Source organism: Vanessa cardui, chromosome 5 (genome assembly GCF_905220365.1).
Source record: "Vanessa cardui chromosome 5, ilVanCard2.1, whole genome shotgun sequence".
Taxonomy (NCBI): domain Eukaryota; kingdom Metazoa; phylum Arthropoda; class Insecta; order Lepidoptera; family Nymphalidae; genus Vanessa; species Vanessa cardui.
The window spans coordinates 6,855,610-6,880,351 of NC_061127.1; the positions used below are offsets into that span (position 1 = coordinate 6,855,610).

Sequence of the window (24,742 nt, forward strand, 5' to 3'; positions counted from 1 at the left end):
GTCAAGATTTTAGCTTTTTGTTGGTTTTAGTAGCCAGTACATTTATAAATAGCACTTTATTTCATACCAACATCGTATATGAATCGAACTATTACTGGGATTTTAAAACATTATTACCAACGTCGGAAAATTTACCTAAAATACGTAAAATGTTAAGGCCAATTAATGCGTGAAAACTCTTTTATAAAGAATGAATCGCTCTTTTATAATTAAAAGTTACAATAACAATAGTTTTGTATTTACCCTTCGAATTATAATTTATGGATTTTTGTATTGGTTAGTCAAAGCCAGGTAATTAATTCTATGTAAACGAACGCTTACTATAAAAGTATTAAAGTTTATGTTTACATACAATCACGAAAACAAAAGAAGGCTCTCACCCAAGTCAGTATTTATGACCTAATAATAATTATAATAGAATTTCTTCTTCCGTCTTCAATAAAATAATTATTTAGATTATTAAGAACGTTTATCTTATTTTTACATAACTGTGCAGATACTTTATATACATGTAAATATATAAAGAATTCTCACATTTCAAGAACTTATGAATGATATTCACAATGTTTGTCTTAATAACGTATATCAAATAAAATATTACAAACAACACATACTGGAAAGCGTACATACGTACGTACGTACTTTAATATTCTTTTGTCATAACATAAACAGAAAAGCTTAACGAATTTCTGAATAAGACGGTTGAAAGTGAAATTTTTGGTCAATATTTGACTTTAGTCCATACAACGATAATTATTTATTGAATATTAGGTTTTATGCAAAACTAATAAGGTTCAAAGTGTTAAGGAACAAAAAGTAACAAATGTACTTTTATGTTAGGAAGAATTGCAAAACAGCTTGTAATATATTTACTTAAACTTTAAACTCATTATGCTTTGCAATAAGAAAGTGCACATATTATACATTATTATATAATAATTGGGTCATTACCCATTTAATTTAGTAAATAGTCCCTTTGCTATAATTAGGCCTCTTTACCATTTCAGATGATGGTTGTTGCAGATTTTCATCAGAAACATACAAGAATACTCGATTATCCATAATACGCGAGCAATCTTGGGAACTGCTATGTTATATTCCTTGTACTTTTAGTTACACTAGCTAACTAAACCTTCATACCGAAACATAACAAATATAATAAATATCAAGCATTGCTATGTGACGGTACAAATAAGATACAAAGGTTTTCCTTCAGCCCACCACTAGATAAATTCAAATTTTAACTTTTATTAATTAAAAAATATTCTAAAATTACTACTAAGATATATATACTCAATAATATCTAATCGTTTTAGATCTTATTAATAACAAAAAAACATTTTAAAGCACATCGTAGGATCCACAAAAAGAATCACAAACAAAATAAATAAAAATCAAATATATACCCCACTTGTACATCTGGCAAGTGACAAGTGCACTTGCGTTGCCTACACGTGTGTGACAGGCATTATCGAAACGTCTTAATCACGTTTAGTATAAATTAAAAAAAAAAAATCATTACTATAAATCTCGTTAATAAATGACACATTGAATATCCCCATGCTTGAAATACCATAAGTAATTGACTTCGAGATTATATAATTTCGTAATTGTTATAAGCTAGTTGAGATGATACGATGTCGCCGGACTGGTTTGGAAGCAATCTCTACTTTCACTAGATGTTCATGTCACTTCGGTACTTGATTGTCTCAGGAACCTCATTATGGTATCCAGATTATCATTACTTAAGCTAAACTAAGGGCTCCCACAAACAAAAGACACTCTGTCTAATTAATAGTAATAGTCATTTAAGGTATTTTATGTGCTCCACATTATGTTGGTTTATTATGTCATATAACGAAAATTTAAGTTTACACACACAATTATGGTTACAATGAATTATTCAGATTTAAATATTGTATTATTTATAATAAGATTTGCAAGTTATTTTTATTTATTTTTTTCCTTTGAAGAGAAATCATTATAAATATTTTAAGCGTCTAAATTTCATACGCACAAAACTAATAATAGAAAAAATTATCGATATTCAATGGACTTACATACACATGACTAATTACGAAATAATCAAATAAAACATTGTTTTATACGTTAACAAATAGACACTCAAATATAATTAACAAAATAAATAGATAATATTTATTTAAAGTCTGTGTTTTGTCCTCGTCCTAATTCTTAAAGAATATTTGGAATAAGTTGACGTTGATACATTTTATAACACGTTTATGCATAAGTATGTCTGGTAATTTTAAGCTCAGTTGAAATCTTACCATCTGGAAGAACTTATCCATTTGAAGTCTTTTTTTATACTATTGCTAGTATCCGGATATGTCTTCGTGTGTTATCTCTACAAGTCCATTAAGGTAATTTGTGTGGTTGGATATTAGACATACCTTCAATAATATTAATGGTATGAATGGTATGTATTGGGTTTATATCAAGAAATACTCAATAAAAGGATGAGTTAAGAAAATAGAACTGTTTACAACGGCCTTCGGAAAATACGCAAAGCCATATAAGTGCATTTGTGTTTGCACTCCTACTTTGAACATCAGATCTATTTTATAATATAATATCGTCTGCATTCGTTTCAGGCGCTGTTGAGAATGTCTGACATAGTCGGACAGTCAAAATATATTTAAATTATAGATAGAAAAAATTAAACTCGACCACGTAGCCAGTTTTTTCAATGAATTGACGTAATGTGTTACTAAATGTTATTTAATGTATTAGAAAAGCAAAGCAAAAACGGGACTTAAACATTTTATAATATGATGTATGAGTAAGTCTTTTTTACGTAATACTATTTTTTATTGAATGTCAATAAAACCCGACACATTATCGTACACATGTCCTGCTACTGAGAACAGACAATCAGCTGACTTTTTTATTCTGTAATATATTAATGTATAGATAAGAATGTGCCCATGTGTGCGTGGGTGTATTATCACACATTTTCGCCATAGTTAATGTTATCATACCCGCGAAAGTGAAAGCGGACACCGTTCACAATCCAATAATATTTAACCCACGTGTTGCGTAATCGACGATCAACTTAATGACCGCTCTTTCTCCGATCCAATGTTTATATTTATAACGGACATGAGAACAATCTTTTTATTTTGTAACTTGATATTGAGCTATTCTGTATACTAGCTGTAACCCGACTTACATCGGAAGAGATAAAATGTTAGTAGAATTATGAATTACTGACATTATCCTTTATGTTATGGTTATATAATCGTGTAAGTGTGTGCGTGTGTGTGTTTGTATGTGTGTGTAATTGACATTTGTCAAGTTGTTTGTGAAGATTGAGTAAAATAGAGAAAAACAAAATTTCTGTTTATATTGGCTGTTTCGAGGGATTGTAGGACGGTTGTTGTAGTTGGCGGACGAGCATATAGGCCACCTGATGGTAAGTGGTCACCATCACCTATAGACAATGACGCTGTAAGAAATATTAACTATTCCTGACATCGTCAATGTGCCACCAGCCTTGGGAACTAAGATGTTATGTTCCTTGTACCTGTAGCTACACTGGCTCACTCACCCTTCAAACCGGAACAAAACAACACTGAGTACTGTTATTTGGCGGTAGAATTGATGAGTGGGTGGTACCTACCCAGACGGGCTTGCACAAAGCCCTACCACCAATTAGTCAAGCATATTCGATATTTATAATTTTAAATAAACGTTTTTGATAACAGCTGCATTGTGTCCTAGCGTTAAGTTATACAGCCTTAAAACTTCCTCAATAAACTGAATAAATTAAATAATTATTCAAATCAACCGAGTATTTCCGGAGATTAACGCGAGCAAACATTCAAACTCTCTATCTTTATAATATAAATATAAAGATAATTATTAATAATAATTTTCTGTAATTAAACGTGGCACAAATTAACTATTTAGTTAAAATATAACTATATATTTATAGAATATCGTGTTCAAAAATAAAAAAGGACTTCATATTTTTAAATTTAGAATTTCATTTAGTTACGTGATAATACGATCGACCCGAACCGTATAAGCGACCCGTTCTCAATTGGTAAAATTAAGGCTTTATCATTTGTAATGAATATTAGTAGCATACGGGCTTATGTAATTTCGTCTGATTAAATCGCACTCGAATTATATGTTCCTCTAGTTGAACGAGTGAGCCATTGTAACTACAGACGCAAGGGTCACAACATCTAAGTTCTAATGTTAAAGGCTTGGTGAAAATATGAGGAATTGTCGATAGTGATTCTCTATTAGCCAGTGCAGTTTTTTTATGGAATAGGTTGGTGGTCGAGATTATGGGCCACCTGATGGAAAGTGGTCACTATCACCCGTAGACAATGACGCTGTAAGAAATATTAACTATTCCTTACATCGTCAATGTGCCACCAACTTTGGGAACTAAGATGTTATGTCCCTTGTGCCTGTAGTTACACTGGCTCACTCACCCTTCAAACCGGAACACAACAATACTGATTACTGTTATTTGGCGGTAGAATAACTGATGAGTGGGTGGGACCTACCCAGACGGGCTTGCACTAAGCCCTACCATCAAGTGCAGCAGTTAGTCAAAATGTCAACTTTTACGCGTCTCAACCATACAATTAGTAAACATTTATAATTACACATAAGAAAAGAAGACGTCTGCTTCAATATAACTTAGACAGTAATCATTTACAAAGCACTCACTTCAAAAATTATCAAATCTTTTGTTGAAATTAAAAATTGAAAAATATGTCATATGTAATAGGTATGTATACTTTCTTTAATATAAACATAGGTATATATTTTTATCCTGAAACAATCGTACATGGAAGTTCCATATCAATTTGAATCTGGAAAAACTAATTTCTATAATCTCTATATCTCTATAAAAATTAGTTATGAGTCAAGGGACTTACTAATAATATTAGTTACGAATACATTCTGTTTCCTCTGGTTTACCCCCACGTGGTATTAATCTTATCTACTAATAATATAATCTATATGAATATATTGGTAAAAATAGGGAAGCCCCATAACAATCATTCGGTTATTAAGAATAACGGAAAATACAAATAAATATAAATTACATAGTATAAGTCAATTGTAAAACATACCTACATTTTATTAAAAATAGATCATATTAAATAATGTTAAGAAACTCTTATAATCTAATCCAACCATAAGACAACAAAATCTAAACAACATTTTACATCGAAGTGACGCCTCATTGCTGGTTTAGCTTGAATAATGTATTATATTAACTATGAAACGTTGACGAAACTGTTATCGAAAATTTTGAAATAAAATGAAAATAAAAGTCAGTATATAAGTGGAAACATTTTCTTATATACACTAATAAAGATACGTATATCACTTAAGACCTTTTTGCTAAGCTATTAACAAATCGCCTATAGGTAATACATTTTCAGATTTGGTTGTCTTCATTCATTTTTCGATTTCAGTAGCAAAATTTAAAATGTTGCGATTTATTCAATACAACAAAGTAAATTTTTAACATACTTATATTATATACAAAAAAAACAACAAATAATGTATTTAAAATTTTACTAGTAAAAATAATGATTCATAGCGGTTTTACCAACATTGGCATGAATAGTTTTAGTATTTATTAGGAGATTTAAGATTCTAAATAAATACAAATTCATTAAATTTAATAAAACTTTGTAAACATGACGAAAGCATGTTTTTGAAGGTTTAATTATCACGCATTCATAAAAAGGATTTTATTTAACAAACTGACACATTTATAAAATGTTACAAAACTAAGTTAAGTTTAGTAAAGTTAACAAAAAAAACTTGTATGTGTCCAATTTCAGAAAAATTTTGTCATATGTAAATCCACCAACCCGCATTAGAGCAGCGTGGTGAAATATGCTCTCTAAAACCTTTTCCTCCAAAGAAAAGGAGGCCTTACCTTAATGGAGAAATTTACAGGCCAGAATGTTTCAAAAAACATATACATTATGGCCTGATTTGCTATACACTTCTCCCAGTCCTTAAACAATTGCCAGGCAGACTATTAATAAGATTACAAACATACTACGCATTATATGCTGGTTATAGAAGAAAACCTACAGTCCTAAAATCTATTAAAATTTCATCTTGTTTAGTTTGCATACTTAAACCTAATACCGAAACCTAGTTAGACCTATACAAGCTGTAGTCTAATATTAATAATCTATAAATAATAAAATTAATAATCATCAAGTTATTTTTAAAATTTATTTTTACTAATACTTTTGGTTCTTAATACTTATCAATGGTTCGTAATGTCAGATGCCTTCTCAATTGTCTTTCTATTTTAATAGACACAAAATACGAATACGTATTGATTTCAAACGAATAGTTAACAGTTTTAAAACAACTAAATGTAATTCCATTTATTACCAAGGTGCAATAAATAACAATAATAAGCCTATTTCCAAACAAATAATTGAAAGTTGCTAAGATATCTCGAACAGGCTTACGTGCAATTATTCACGATGTCAATAAGTGTGGCTACCAATAACCGTATAATAAAATCAATACATCTAACTACATAATAAACAGACGTTTAAGGCTAACACAAGAACTAACATTTAATTGTTAATTGATATACCTTCTTTCCTCAATCAAGCAAAACATCCTGTTATTAATAAGATCACATGATCGTTCTCTTGCAATTTATTAATAACATCTATAGAATTTATTGAAATATAAAGTGAATTTTATATAGATTAGAGGTGAGATAATAGTAAACAAAACTAAAGTAGGGCTGTAAACGGCGTCAGTTCACCGTGTCAGTAGCGCGTAAATCTCTGGGACGCGAAAATTTAATTTGTCACCGAATACGCAATCGGTGAAGATAGCGTCATCGTTGAACGTAACCGCGAAGTTTGATAACTGCTAACTTTCTCTCTCAGCGGCTGTACAGTCGAAGGAAGGCTGCATCCAGCCTCACTCCGCGATAGTCGACGAGCCAGCACGTTCGTCGAGAGCGGCGCGCGCTCGCACCGAACGGAACGCGTTCTAAAATTCAAAATTAGGACATTGGTTCAAAAAAAAATAGTGACACATATTTTAAGCCAGTTTTGTTTTGTTTCTCATGATTCAATTTTAATATTTTAGTGAATGTTTATCGTTTTTTAAAGCGACATGGGATCCTTTAAAACGTAAGTATTTTTATATAATCGTATTTATAAAGTAAACATAATATTAGATATTTAAGATCGTCGTTTAATACACCTTTGTCGACACATAATATATCCTCTCATTTATAAATCTAGGACAATGCCAGATGCAAGTTCAAGTCATGTCAAGCTTTGTCTGAATAGCGTTTGATTATTTTAAACACATTACGAAACTTACAAAAGGAACGTTTTAAATATATTTTAACAATTGAGTTAAGTAGTCGCGGAAAGCAATCGACCTCGATGGAGTAACCTTCTAGACAAATATTCGTTTATTTTAGACACAGCAGGTAAAAGTTGAAGAGTTAAAATATGTGAAAACTTGAGGTCCTTGTTCATTTGCATTACACAGACAATATTGACCCAGTTTCTAAATTACATAATATTGCAACTTAAATCATGAGGTATTGCCTAAAATACAGGTTCTTGTTACGTCTTATCAGTGAGTTTATACATTCTTTTGTTTCGTTTCTCATTAATATATTTATTATTAATGTCCTATTTCGTCTCTATTGCTTTTCGGAACAAATTTAATTTTAAATTATGACCAAAAAAATACACAGCATAAAAATATGCAAATTCGTTTTATGTATATATAAGCGTCCAGTATAAAGCGTTATTATTTATTCAATTATTTTAACTACCTAATAACTATAATAACAATAATAAATAATGTTATTCCTCACAGTGGAATCAAAACAGGTTAAGGCTGTCAGTATAGAGAAAGAAAAATGCAAAGAACGTTCTTATCATCAAAAAAGTGATTTTCCAGACAACGCAGTTTTAATAAACAAATTTAATATCTAGAATTTTTTTTCGTTGAAACATTTAGAAGTAAGTACTAATTTCATTTTAAGATTATGTAAAGCCATTACTGCATAATTGTAATTCAACATAACAGACACGTCTAAACTATGATTATATCATCAACCGGACATTTCATGTTTCAGTGACAATTGACTCTTTTTGAGACGATTCAAATTAGGAAATTAAGAAATTGTATTCAAAAACTATAATTTGATGATAAATAAAAACTTTAACAAGGAACATTTTGATTGATTTTTTAATTTCAATTTGATATATCGTTATAATTTTAAATTTATTTGACAAGATCCTCGATTTTACTAATGTTCATTTTGGGAAAGAAATGATCGCCTACTGACTTCCTTATCATATAGAAAATTTAAAGAAATACTAAAGTCAAGTGGGGAATAGGTATCTCCAATTAGTATTTAGTACCTCTATTATATAAATACAAATCATAAAGACATGCTTCTACTTCTATTCAATAATACAGGTATTAATATTATAATTCCTATTTGTTGCATACGATAGTCATAAATAGTAGATTTTAAATAGATTAAAAAAAGCAATATAAGCAATTAGCATTAATAGTAAAGGTGTACTATGAAGTAAAAAGCAAAATCCTCTTGAAATAATATAACTTTGTAAGCGTAACGATTTAATTAATCACCTGTTATTAATTCAATAAACTCGAGGAATGACTAAGGAAAATGATTTTTCCGGTAACCTAACCGGCTAATGATACAAGTATTCTGCATATATATGCAATCGACTCTTAGTTTATATATAGAATTGCTTTTGATAACATCAATAGTATAAAGTATACATAACATAACTTAAGGTCATATTATAGATTAAGTTTTAACTATTAAGAACTATATTAGGCATACATATATGTTTGTTATCACAATAAGGGACTATTCTAGTTAATATTTTACGTATATACTCTATAGACTTAATATTAATATCGATATCTAAATTGTAATTGTACAGAAATAATAATACGTAATGTTTGGTATTTGTGACGAGGTCATATTTTAAAATTACCCCTTACATACGTAATATTATATACAATGTACCTCCAAGCTGTACCTTAACATAGAAGTACAATAAGTTACTATATTTAGAACAAAACAAGTCAAACTATTTTCTTAACTATATTTTTATTAATGATGGATGTTTGTCTCTTAGACAATCCAAGCTTGTTAATGGCAGCATTTGAAATTTCATATTACGTATATTCGCTGTCTCGACCAATATTAATCAATTGTCTAATTATTTATCATGTAATCAATCATGGAATGAACAAAGACAAATTCAAATTTCGTAATTACCTAAGCTAATGGATAAAGCGCTTGACCTGCGTTTTAAATCTAAGCGTTTTAGAGATAACTATTTGATTTAAATGACTCTGTGATATTTACAAATTTAAATTAACCATATCTTACATTCCATTGCCAAGCGATTTTAATCTATATCTGTACTTAAATGCTGTGCTTATTATTTCTATAACAGTGTGATGTCAATTTCGTTTACAAGATTTTATATACAACATGAATAATAATCACAAATTTTAATCCGAGTACTTATCATAAACCATCTCGTGCAATGTAATAAAAAACATCATGAGTGAAACTGCACGATTTCGATGCCTAAACATTCCCCGTAAGAGAAGACTTTTTGTCAGCAATAAAACTGAGATATGTACATATGATACTAAGATTACATTATTTGTTGTTACGACATTGTGCAAGGCGTCTGGGTAGGCACCCACTCTCAGAGGGTCACGGTAGCATGCGAAAGCGATCTGTGGCGCTCGCCAAAGATACGGTTAGGATGTCGCTTATTTTTAGTGGTTATTCCTGTATACCTGGGCACACTGGACGAATCCCACATACCCCACTACCACGTGGGAACGTTTTTCCAGCGATATAAATCACGTATTCTAACGACAAATGACAATACATAAGTTATCTGTGTTACGGTTTAATGCCAGTATAACCATAAGCACAAGGGATGTAGCATGTCAGTTTCCAAGGTTGGTAGTGCATTGTGGATGTACGAAGTGTTTAAGATTTCCTACACCGCCAATGTCAATGAACGTTGACCCAAACCGTTAATCAATTTTAAAATTCATATATATCTATAACTATATCCAAGTGTTATCTTTATCTTTTAATATGGTATACCACCTTTACTATCCATGGACTTTCCGAATACAGAGATTGTAATCTTCTATTATTTTCTATAGATAATAACAAAATAACCTTACAAGGAAATACTCGGAAATACAGATATGGATAAACCTGATATTATATATAACGCATCTATTCTATATTTATTTCTGATAAGTAAAAAGGAAATTTCATGAGAAGTTCATCTCTTCTATTTAGGATTTTCCATATGAGTAATAAATTTTAATTCCAATACAGTATACAATGTAGCATTACATTTTCTTATATAAAGAAATTTTATTAGATTTGACATAAATAAAATTTAACCACAAACATTAAGTTACATTCTACACGTTAAGTATCAATATTACTTAACGCCTAAATATGACTATCATATATAGGCTAATGCCCTGCTATGTCGAGCAAAATTTTTGGAGCTCATTTTATTAGGTGATGAGCGTGTTAGAACTTAGTTCGACACGTGAAGGTCTCCTCACGATGTTATCCTTAACCTTGACCACGTGATTAATAATAAACACCAATTAAGCACACGAAAACTCAATAATTTGAAAAATAATCACCGGATTTGAACCTGTAATCTTCAGCTAATAGGATTGTTTTATTTCCTTATGTGAGATGAATATGGTAAGAAGCCACTTGATGGTAAATGATCACCAATCATTAACATTGGCTCTATTTGAAATTTTGACCGTTCCAAACCTTGGCAATGTATTACCAACTTTGGGAGAGATTGGTGAACTGAGGTGTTAAATCTCTTGTATCGCTAATTACACTAGCTTACTTATCGTTGGAAGCCAACATTACTAAGAATTGAAATGATGTGATAAGTGGTTGTGTTACCCAGATGGTCTTGCCCTTCGACCAACTTCTGTCCAATGCACAATCTTGGCTCTTCTATCTATGGCTGTTCATCTCTCTCATTATTATCTATCATAAGTGAAATCCCTTGTATTAATAATTATACTGCTTTAAACTTCAACATGGAGTCCAACATTACTAAGTATTGCTGCGAGACGGTAATTATGTTACAAGTGTGTGTTACCCAGATAGTCTAGCAAAAGCCCTTCAAGCAAGTTCTATCCAACACACAATATTAGCTCTTCCATCTATATAGCTGCACATATAACCATAAATACCGTATAAGGAGGTACCAAATATTAAGTGAAAAAATGATTGAATAATATCATCCGATATCCGTATCCAATAGTTTCTTAGTAACACATTTTCAAATTAACTTGAAAAACAATGAGATAATATCAAAAAACAATAAAACGACTTAGTAATAATTAATCGTTGTTTATTGCATTACTATTACAAGAATTTGTGATTAAATTATGCAGATGTATAATTAGATGTGCAATTGATAAACTTCCTCATCGCTTCTTGCATAAACAATTATATAGATATAGGCATACATTATACATGAAAATCTGATAACGTATAATTATATGATGCTTATAATGTATTTATACAAGACTAGATACCCATCTCACTTCGTAAGCAAGAAATCTAAAATCTAAACGTAAACATGTTGATAGTGACGCGATTTTGATATCTTCAAAATTCGTAAAGAAATTGAATGAGTATTCATTAACCTGAATGAATTATTTTTTAGTATTTCACATATTTACCTATTGAATATGTCAGGTGTTTTTATTAATAATAATGATTTTGTAAGCGACGCGAACGTCCTTCTGTTTCTCAAATCATTAACCTAAAAAAAAACGAATATAATTGCTAATCTTATTAGGAAATTTCTCCTAAAATCCTATTTATTTTTTACAACAGTATTATGGCATCGCTAATCATTAATGAAATGCCACTATGGTATACTGTAAAAACATTCAATAATTATTAATACATTAGAGCATAGAAGCTAAAACACGTGAGTCCTAACCGGAGATTAATGTTCTAACCCAGACGAGCACCGCTGACTTTTCATGATAATTTCTGTTTATAATAATATTTAATTAATCTTTGGCGCGACGGCGATGAAAGATAAAGCAATTAAACTATATCCATCTCATTCTTGCACAGTCATTACTAAAATAGTAGTTATGACATTTAACATAGTAACATTTCATACATTATTTTAAATAGCAACACTAAAAATTAAAAAAAAAAAACAATAATAGAACATAACAAGAAAAAAATATTTGTATATACTAAACTGTAACATGTAGTTGAATGTCGCTAATTAAAGTATCGTTAAAATTTTAATGCAACTGCATTCAATTATCAGACAATTATAATTAATTTTGAATGCTAATTTTATCTTCTTGACGCTATTTTAATTCTGTATACGACTTGCAGAAATATTAAATTAAATTAACGTACGATGTTATTAACATTCATTAATAGCAAAATCATATTTAAATTAAAAGATGACTACATTGGATTCATTAATACCTGATGTTGCTTAAGACGAAATCGCTTTACTGGATACGTTAACCCTAATATGATGATTTAGTAATCCTGATGGACGAAAAGCTCTTCTCGTGTTAAAGAAAAATTCAAGAGCCTATTTCACACTGTGTAGCTAAACACATGTATAATAGCTGACTTTCATCCAACACGTTGTTGTCCTAAGTACTTGTTTATTTATTAAATCAAATCAAATCGGACTAATCACGACATTTCAGAAACTATAACACATACAAACTTGAAACTTGTCAGGTAAATCCTTAATAGCATATATACATCCAATAAGATGGGGATTTAAGAAACTTCTCTCCTAAGGCGGTAAATCCGCAAGTTTAGTTGTCAAAAGTTGAATTACAAACATAAATAAATCACTTGCAAACTCAACAATAATGAAATATTTATCTATTAGATTATCACTATGATTTTAATCAAAATCAAAATATACTTTATTCAAGTAGGCTTTTACAAGCACTTTTGAATTGTCATTTAACAACTATATTAAGTGAAGCTACCACCGATTCGGAAAGAAGATTCTACCAAGAAGAACCGGCAGGAAACTCAGGAGAAAAACAGGAGTACAGTCATGCTAATTACAATTATATATGCATGTAATTTATCCTGTCTTAAGCTATAATACAATTTTATAGAGTTCATATGATTGGAAATGACATAATATTTATGATCATCCATTGAATGAACTAATATTAATAGACCTAGATATCAGTGTCCAAACAGAACTGATGCAATAGCACTAAATTGGAATACAGGTCACCATTAAAACTTGAGGCACGTACCGGCGCCATCTTCGATGCGTCAAATCGCTTATTGCGTAAACGGTGGCTATTTGAATGGATTTTGCGTGACTTTATTTTTACTTTCCATGACCAAATGTAGCAATATTGTCATTTGTTATTTGTTAAGGTATACCTTAAGCCCAAATTCGAAGTACTTTAAGTCTTCACTGAACAAAAATAAGTGAAAAAGGGAACATAAAAAAAAATAATGTATTGTTCAAATCAAATCGGTTTTATTATAAATTGACTTTTTATCTCGAATTGAGATATATACATATGTAAGAGAGCAGCTTACATGCATTATCAGAATGTCAATCTTAAATAGTTTTTTAAACTGATTAAATAATGTCCATATATACCCACCCAGTTCATAGGAAAATAGACCTAACAGTTACTTTTACGGCCTATTATTTACATAGTCTTACTTAGCTATGCTTCTTTTAAGCGTAAATATAATACTTAATGTTGTATATGACTCTTTATCTACCTTCTCAGCTGATTCTTCCTTAAGTATATCTAAGACTGGCGAGAGAAGTTTCTTCTTAGGACAATTCTGCCTGAATACATTTTCATACATTTTCAGTTGTAATTATAATAAAATATAATACAATCGTTTATTATTATTTTATAAAACCTGTACTAAATACCTATTTCAAAAACTTTAATTAGTAAAAATTCAGTTGCTGTTACTATTTTTTTTATTCAGATAAATTAAATAATAATCAATACAGTAATTTAAATTATACATGTAAGATTTTCTTTTTTTTTAAATAAATTTAACAAATATAAAAACATAAAAATATTCCAAGTATTGAAATTAAATTGCATTCCTTAAATGTAAGTTTATTTACATATATAATATTTAGCATATAATATAAGTAAGGCTTACCGGTATATATATGAATTCGATTTCTTTTCTCTCTATACAAAACAAAAGGCATAAATACTTACGTTTTTAATAAAATCGAACCTCTAACTGCTATAAATAACTAATACATTTTATTTACGACGAAAATAATTTAACTTCTTATGTTACAACACAAGAATAACATGTTTAACATATTCAGATAATACTCATATAACTATAATGTATTGTTGGACTATAAAGTTTTTATATTTCACGTTCCAAAATTAAATTTCTTAGCAAACGGTGGGAAAATAGAAATCACTTCCGTCACGTGTACTTAGCGTTACGTTGCACGCGTTCTTTTTTTAAAATAATTGATTATCTGTTATGCTAAAACTAGAACGTGGTAGAATTAAATGTTTATACGAGCAAAGGACAATACCGAATATTATAATCTATAGTACAGGCTAGTCATTTATACTAATTTTATTAATGCAAATATAATTTTGTTAGTATGCTTGCTGCCCATACTCGACAAAAACAAGGGAAATGTATTTGCAAGAAAATTTGTTATGAAGTAATGAACTCTAAGAAAGGAAAGAGGCTATTTTTAATCGACTTCTAAAAAAGATGTATAGAATATTTATGCTTCCCAACACGTGTGCTTAATTTTGTAAGTGTATGTTTGTCCATGAATTTTTCTAAAACTAAATCGTATTGAGATGATCATTTTTATTTTCAACTAGGTACACTTAAACTTAGGGAGCAGTGTAAGTTTCATTAAAATCGTTCTAGCAATTTCATAGAATATATTTTTATTTTTCGTTCAAATTCAAAAGTCGGTTTTATTTTTTATAAATTATTATGTCTAAAACGCGAGCGTAGCCGCGGGCGACTACTAGTTTCCAAAGTCCATAAATAAATCAGATATGATTTCTTGTTTATGAACCGTTGAGGACGATTTTTTACCATCTTATATAAAGCTAAATAAATATGAACGCAATTATTGTAATTATAATCACAAGTCTGCCTTAAAACAGCAATAAATAATTTAGAATAATCTAAATAAAAACTCTATGTTAACCTTAGCGCATTTTTAATTAAACCTTAAGCACTAATTAGGAATTAAAAAAAAAAAGACATGTACCTACATATTTTAGTCATATACTCATTACATCTGTCCTGACCGGTAACACGAGTTTACGCAACATGGGACCTCTTTGCTTTCCGTTTACATAATACGTTTTCGATTTCTTCCACTGCCAGATTCACTTTCGTTAATGACATATGTAAATGAACGACGTCTTTTTTTATCATTGCTATGGTAAAAAGTTTTACATTTATTACCCACAAGTATTACATGTACATAAAATTATTTTTATGAACACCATATGTGATATTGAAATACGTTTGTTATGTAACACGCTGTATCTAGCGAGCAGTTGTTTATATTGTTTTTTATCTAAAAATGAATACAAGAAATATATTTCAGAAGTCACTTCACTTGTTTATGATATTTTTATGAGTTTATTATTTAATTTATAGGATAAGATTTTGTCTGATCGTGAGCAAAAAACATGATAAACTACCAAGTCCAAGTTACCTTTGTTTTCAATATTCAATGTTTATAACTTCATATCAAAAGTTATGAAGTTATTAAATAAAATAATATTGTTCTTAATATATCAAGCATTTTTTATGGTATAGGTTAGTGGACGAGCAGATGGGCCATCTGATGGTAAGTGGTCACCATCACCCATAGACGCTGTAAGAAATATTAACTATTCCTTACATCGTCAATGTGTCACCAACCTTGGGAACTAAGCTGTTATGTCCCTTTTGCCTGTACTTACACTGGCTCACTCACCCTTCAAACCAGAACACAACAATACTGAGTACTGTTATTTGGCGGTAGAATAACTGATGAGTGGGTGGTACCTACCCGGACGGGCTTACACAAAGCCCTACCACCAAGTAAATATATCCATATCATAAAACATCAAGCAGGTTCGTCAACGCAAATTCAAGAAGTAATTACAGACATACATGTACTTTGAAATATAACCTGTAACAAACCTCAGGTTACTTTTTTAATATATCAGTAAACGAATGCATGAGTTTAAACGGACAACAAAAATCGATCCTCATATCAATATTTACTATCTTCTAAATTATTGAAACTATACTTAATATAAGTTAATTACACAAAAATATAGAATATTTCTTATTTTCTCATTAAAATATGTAGTCTGATTGTTATATGGGTCATCGATAAGTAGTCACCACCGATAATCAGACTGGTGGTGGTGACCACCACTGTCTTAATGGAATAGTTATCTGTCTTAATAGAATATCTTAACCTTAGAATCTCAAATCTTATATTCTTTTACCCGTCGTTACACCGTCACTCTCATCCTTCAAGCTCCATCTTGAAGGGTGAGAGAACCATGAACTTGACTTCATATGACTTGCACAAATATTTAATTAATATAGAAGTAGGATATTTTAAAACTAGAGAATAAAAATCATGAAATACTTTAAAGTACCAAGCGCTTGTTATTACTAACATTATATGCTTTCATAAAATCACCTAAAACCGGTTATACAAAGAAACCGGCTAATAGGTACTTGGACAAATGTCAAAACTAAATGCATTCATAGCAGATACCTATGTTGAAAATTATTTTAATGCATAGTTAAAGGAAGTGCTTAAGGAACTAGTGCATGAAATTTGCCAACCGAAATTGTTCAAGGTTTTGTCATTAAGATAAAACTGGCAGACTTTTTCGTTTATCTATTTTTTGTACATTTTGAGTGTTACAACTTTCGTCACCTTGAAATAACAGTAATAATGTTGTGAATCTACATTAAAACAACAGTAATTATTACCAGACTTTAAAAAATAAGGAAATTACATTCATGTAAAAATATAATTGCATATTGTATAAGTGATTGCTACCAATAACCCAGCTCAAGGTTTTGTCAGATTTAAAGGCATATTTACAATTGGTTATCTATTACTAAATATATATGTGTGCTGTTACTGCCTCGTTGGTATAATAACTAGATATAAGGTCGAAAATAACTCGGTGCGTTGTAAGCCTAAGTCTGACCGATAAAAATAGAAGTTTGTCTGTAAGAAAATTAACAGCTGGAAGTCAAGAAGATGGAATTGTTTACATTCCCTTGTCTCGCAAAGCTCGAACAGGACTAATCCTGTGCCTGAAATGTTTCCAGTCGTATTGCATTTTCTGCCCCATGGGATTATGAGAGTAAGATTATGTATACAATGACCACAGACCAGCCAATTAAGTAAGACATATGGTGCCCAAGTTGACAGTTGACTATGACATGCCGTCTAGTCTGGTCTGGCCGGCCGGTCTTCTTAAAAATTGGTTGTCTTAACCAAAATCGGTTAGAATGATATTATTCTTACAACTTAATTTGGTTTGGATTATATTTGTCCTTATCGTACACAAACAAACTGCATTTAAATAAAAAGAGACCGACACAGTTTTCTAAAATTCTTGACATCCATGCTTCTGCTACGTTTAGTGTTATAATTGCGTTATTATTGTTTATGAAGTTATTTATAGCCCATAAATTTCATCAATATTTGTAATGTACCTAATTATTTTTGTAGTAAAATTATTTATTTTATTCGGAAGCCGACATTAATAGAAGAACTAATAAGAACTACAATTACTTAGTAACGTTTTATTACACCAATACATGCGAATTAATATTAAAACACCACACACAGCAAAATATAACACAGGATTTAAATAATAATTAAACAATTTAAAGAAACAATATCTTATACTGTATAATTGTTCGTTTCGTATTTCTAATAGCGATCAAACTTCGAAAGTATTGAATAAGTAGTTGATATTAACAAAATAAACATACGAATTGTACAAATTAATAATGTACACGTAAACAGTAATTTATGTACATGAATACAGACATTTGTTGTGGTTTTGAGTGGCTATTGACCTAATGTTACGAGCACGTAGTCTTAGGTAAGTCCGCGTGTTCAACATTACCGCATAACAACTGTTAATATTCTTCCTTCCTTGCCTATTACACAATATTTCACGCTATTACATTTGATAGCACTCGAACTCATTGTGTATATATCTGAATCGCAAATTACAATGCTAATTCACTTTGGTAACCGAGATAAATAATTTAACTATGTTTAAGACTGATTTATTACGTAAACTTTTATTCAATGAAGTAATTAGTTAAAGACTGGAGTTGGTTGCAAGTATCGGATATCCGAAATAAAAATCTATTCAGAAACATAACTGAATCCGATAAAAATGTTTATTACAATTTTCTTTTTTTTTCTTTGTTATTATGCCCAATACATGTGACAGCCTTAACAGAAAAAATCAGTGAGGTAAAATATTTTTCATAAATCCATATCGATAACCAGACCAAAATTTACATATACATAACACCCCTGGTGCTACTCTGTTCATATCCTATGCTGGACACAAGACTCCCCCATTTGAAGAACAATATTGAAAATGTCCTGATTCAGCTTAATCTGCCACCACCGACCGCAAAGCTTATTTGACCGCTCATTGTTGTTGCTAAATTGCAATTTCAAAGGTGAATGAATCAATATATACATCACATGTGCTATCATGCAGAGAGGTACATCTTCAGTCCCAAAGTTGGCGGTATATTGACCGTGTAAAGAATGATTTATTACAGTGCCAGTATAAAAGGGAGAACGTGACCCCTTACTTAGAGCTGGTCTATACGCCCGAAGACCGTGCCATGATAAATAAATAAATAAATATCAAATTAAATATTCAGCCTTACAATGTTATATGATATGCAAAGTTTGACATCTCACCTCGGTATGTATAAGCATAAAACAATTTGACAGAAATATCGTCTCGTAAAACGGGTTGGTACTATCTGACGGACAATTCTAGCACTGTCCCTTTTCATGAAATGATTGCCACAGAAACATGCCAATGCCACAGAAACGTGCCACATTTGCAGAAGCAAGAGGTAAGATATTAAACGTAAAAATGACTATTAAGATGTACCAGCAATATGATAAAGCTCTTAAATAAAGTATTGTATCCAATATAATTAACATGTATTAACAGTTTGGGAATCAGTAATCGTTTGATATGCTACTGCGGCTGACAGTTAATTAATTGATTATCATAATATACCAGCTGTATATTTGCTAAAGTCATAAATTACTTTAACAAATTTCATCACGACAAAAACATATAATATCATGGTAATCAGTTTTAATTAAAATAAAATGAATTAATAATCTTAAATCTAAAATAGTGACAATCGCATCAGCGATTGTCACTAATTTTGTGTCTAAAATTTTCTTTTTGTATTTATTTTTAATGTTCAATATTTAATGTAAAATGATTGCTTAACAAATCTGTCTGAAAATATTTTAATATGCCATACAATAAACGATGAATCGAATGAATTTCGCGTGTCCTACTCACTGTAGGACTTAGATCCTCTGATTGACGGTCTCTGGATAATAAACAAAACAGTTTATACATACAGCTAATTTTAGGTTACTTTATTTTTAGCATATATTGCTAAAATAAAATATCAAAAAAAATCATTCTGGAAAAACGGCAAGAATTTTTGCAGCTGTTTAGGTAACTTCTATGTGCACTTCCATATATGCCTTTGACTCAACGTTATGAACAAACCCTTTATATAATGTTATGTCCTATATAACAAAGTACGCGTTATTCAAGTCGTTATTTCTGAATTTATCATCATAACCGTTATATGACACGTAGTTACAGCTATTTTGTTGTCAATTTGCTTTGAAACTTTAACCTCAGTGATATACCGAAGGCTATCGAAGCGATTAGCCTAAAACTTGAAAACTTTATTTATTACCTCAAATCGAAATAGTTACGGTATGACTTTAGAATGACAAATAGGACAAAGGAAATACCTTAATCCTTATGACTCAAACGGATATGGATTTTGATAAAGTTCAACGACACTAGATGACAGATACCATTAAACATTTCAATTTATAATAATTACCATTTTATTGAGCAACGCTCAGACAATATTTACATTGTAAATATAACCGGTATAATTTAAGGAGTGACTTTGTACGTTAGTTTTATTTATGAGTATATGATACCTTCATGTTTCAGCATTCTTAATCTGTAATTGTAAATTTTGGTGCTACTGTATATGATTCATAAATTATAATATATTTGTTTAGTAGAAGTGGAATATGCTTTTATCTTTTAAAAATATTATAACGCAAACAATAAATAAATAAATAAGTTTTGTTATATACTCGGTAGTTCTAAAAATGAAATGAGTATTTAATGTATAAATTGTTAATGATAAAAATGTTGTTAAAAGCTTTGTTTTTAGTATTTTCATGTAATTGCAGTGTCCTCGAAGGAATATCCAATCGGAAAAAAAATAATCGTTGGTATTTTATTTAAAAAGTCTTAAGACCGAGTGTCATACTACAAAAAAAGTTTCCACTAAGAATTCCTATACATTCCTGACTGTGCGTTGTATACACATACATATATGACCTTCATAATTAAAATCAGTATTACCGACTTACATCGACATCCTTTTCTGACACTTATTCCGTTTCTTTTAAAAACTGTTATAGTAACTAACATATATAACTTTTTGACAATTCGTGATCATTATTGAAATACTCATTAAAAAAGTTCATCTAATTAATACTCAAAAACGAACGTTAATGCGAATCTAATATATTGTTGGTTTTCATACAATCAAGTATCAAGAATTAAATTGCTCAATAGGGTGCGAAGAAATTAAGACAAATAAAACTTAAAGCAACAAACAGCTAATACAATGAAACAATGCAATCGCCTGAGGATCTACTTAAGCAATACTACCGTTTTCTTTTCTCATTAACGTCTGTAGATTTATCTATTTTAAAATTTATTATTCATCGTAATTTAATAACGACATTAATTATTGTCTATAGTGAAGTCATTGGTGAGGTTAAAAATGCAAGCAAAAAGTTTAATTTTGAGTAATATGTAAGTAAGACTAAATATGATATTATGATAATGCATGGCTAGCTGTTTCTAACAAAAAGAGATTCGAGATAAAACAAATTTTAAAGTCATGTTTTTTATCTGTAATAAATAAATTAAGATATAAAATATATTAAAACTCTTTTTACGTTTATACTTTATTTTTATTCGCAAGAGATTACGATCTTATTTTGTGTAACACTTTGATCAACATTTAGATCATATTATAATATTATTTTTAAAATGTCCCAAAATAAATCTTAGCATTTTAGTACGTTCGAAAAATCACATCTATTGCTAAGATAATTTGTTAGTATTTTGTCATGTAGTTAATAATTACATTCCGTTCGATAAGAACTTAAAAAATATGCAAAGTTGTATTGAAATAATTAAATTGGATTCTCCTTGGTCATCTACTATCATATTTAACCTATAAGGCTACTTAACAGGGCTTTGTGCAAGCATAAAAATGACCGTGTTCCGGTATAAAAGGTTAAGGAGCCTATCTAATTACAGGTTAAGGCCAAGACTCATCATTATTGGGTTTTACAAAGATTAAGTGACCCATGTTTTCCTATATTTTATAAAAATACATATAATGACTCCATAGTTTTCATAGTTGTATTGACTCCAAGGCTTTAATGCCAAGAGTACCGTATTGTTTAAAGTTTGCCCAACATCGATTGGGCAATGTTTCCTAACCAACTCAATTATGTAAATTATTTTTAATCATATAAGACAGATATTTTCTATAGTAGTCTTTCGTACATTGATTGAACATTTAGATGGTTTGTAAAACAGCCTAAGTGCCGTAAAATAAAGACTTAAAAAAACCCTTTTAGACATTACAAGCATTGAATCACTTAATTGTCTCGATCTTTCCGAAGAGGCAGTATTAAAAAAAAAGCTCAAAGAATTAATGATTAATCGGAAATCATTTTCATATTTCGAATAACTCATAACGTTATACATTATTATAATAACATAATAGTTATAATGAGAAAATTATTAATAAATAACAGGAATATTTATTTTTTTATTTAAATTTTAATTATACTTCCACAGACTGTGTACCATTTATTGATGAGTTTTTTTTATGGTTTATGCGTCTTCGACCGCGAATCTCTAATACATGAACAATAATTTCAATATATATATATATATATATATATATGATCACGTCACGTCACGATATATTTATATACCTACATACATATATTTTAATAATTTAAAATATTTATGAGAAAAAAAAACTAAAGTCAATAAATAGTATCGATTCTTTCTCCAACGTTAATGATTCTATATTTTCAGATTTATTTTATTATATAAATGAATTTATACATTTACGTATTCCATATTTTCAATATGGAATCAATTAAATCAATAATGTATGCTTTCTAGCAAAAGCGAATGATACACGTACAAATATCGCTGAACTGTTTTAATATTATTCAATAATATTTCACTTCTAATATTACAACACTATACCCTTAACTTATTTTACCAACTTTAATTTAATTTCCAAAGTTCCGATAACAACTCCGTCGAGGTTCAGAATGCCATATTGTTGCGATCCCATATATGTATTTTATTTATTAAAGCTCTTGCTTTTTATTTGTCTTTTGCTCTATTGTGGTTGAAATATACTATATGTATTTATTTTTATAATAAAATAAATTAAAGTATAAACAGTGTTAGTCATATCTATACGTCAAGCAAAACAAAGGTACATGTTAAACCGCATTAATCAATAGTCAATTACCCTTATAAAAGATAATAGTTTTATTTTGTTAATGTTTTGCTATACAAAGTTCGACAGTGTTAAAATTTATTACATGTAATACTAATCGTCCGTTCGTACTGCTAACATTAATACCAAGTTACTCCACTCAAATTAAAGTTGTAATTACCAAAAATATTTTCTTAGTAAGTGTCTACGTCGCTAAAAGAATGTACTATGTGCAAGAATTGTCAGACAGATCTATAGTTTCGGTATCTCGTGTTGATTAAATCAATGGTATTTTGCTTATATATGTACATACAGTCTATGTAAAAGTTTGTTATTCATTTATATCCCTCTATCTCTAAGATTTATCAATACAATAATATTTTTATAACAAAGCGTGTAATTAAAATAACAAACATATTATTTGTTTGCAATATTCACATAAAAGGACCGTAAATGGTTATATATTGAAATAATAAATTAAAAAGTAACAATAAAATCAAGGACTACAACAGCTTTTACTTTAAAGCTATTTTTAGTACATAAAATAAATATTAAAGAAAATGTCTAAGAATTCGGTATGTAAATCTACAAAACATAATATGAGTTCACTTAGTATCTTCAAACATGGATATCAACACCATACAGATCGTGCGTACTATTCACATGTTAGGAAGTAATTAGAGGGCAATCAACCTATCTTAGGTATTGACAAGTTAATTGCGAAGTCACTATAAAAAATCACTAATAAAAAAAAACAAAGGAACGGAACCTACCTTGAATCATCACTTTCTGCACACTTAGCGTTAATTTTAGATAACTTCAAGCTTATTCTTAAAATCGGATTTGGAATCTTGTAAAAAAAAAAAAAACATTTTTTTTATTTTGTACATTGATATTATTTCGTGCAGGCCTTTCTGAACTTTGTTCTTTGTTAATTCTGTATTGCCGTATTCTTGTTCAAATATGAGTATGTATCTGGTACATAGTATTTTAAATCTTGTTATTGATGGTACGATGACACTGTAAGGGGTTCGTAGCTCTTACATATAGGATTAGGACAGCAGTCACCATACATCATTCTTTTTCTCGACTGTCAAATTTAAACAATAACACATTGACAAAAAATAAACCGAGTTTCTTTCATCGGTCCTTCTCAGGTCAGTGTATTTTCTATTCTGAACTGGATTCCAAATTGTATTTACTAAGTGTTATGCATCTAAATTAAATAAAGCAATTTGACATGATAAATAAAATGAATAAATAAGTTAAAAAAAAAATGAAATTTTATACTATTGTGTATAAACAACTTTAAAAGAACTCTAAAAAACTCGCACGATAGGTACGTTTTTATATTGTTGGTGTGTTATAAAAATTATCTTTAGTTTATACGTTTATTATCTATATTATTACCTTAATATATTACATGTGGTAACATGTAAATGTCTAATAATAAGCTTATATTACACACAGCATAAAACAAGCTGTTACATGAGGTAACGTTTTTCCCCGCGCCGATAGATTTTCGCAAGATACAGTTGCCTCATCTGAAGTCGCCGTGTTAATCTCCCAGAACAAAAGTTGTCGAATCATTATTCATTCCGTTGTTTAAAGATGGTCTTAAATTTTGTCGGGTTATACCGTCACGTGATTTGCAAACCTGCAATGGGTGAGCCAATCGAACATGACAAATCAGTAATT

The 24,742-nt window shown here is 29.7% G+C and overlaps 1 protein-coding gene across 1 annotated transcript in view; it reads left to right on the forward strand.

Annotated features, from left to right (window-relative positions):
- Window positions 1-6,929: 6,929 nt before the first annotated feature.
- LOC124529637 (heme peroxidase 2) overlaps window positions 6,930-24,742 on the forward strand; it is a 42,231-nt gene continuing 24,418 nt past the window's right edge. The window contains exon 1 of the mRNA XM_047103457.1: window positions 6,930-7,175. Within this exon, the coding sequence (XP_046959413.1) occupies window positions 7,159-7,175 (17 nt within the window). The 5' untranslated portion in view covers window positions 6,930-7,158. The remainder of the gene's footprint in view (window positions 7,176-24,742) is intronic.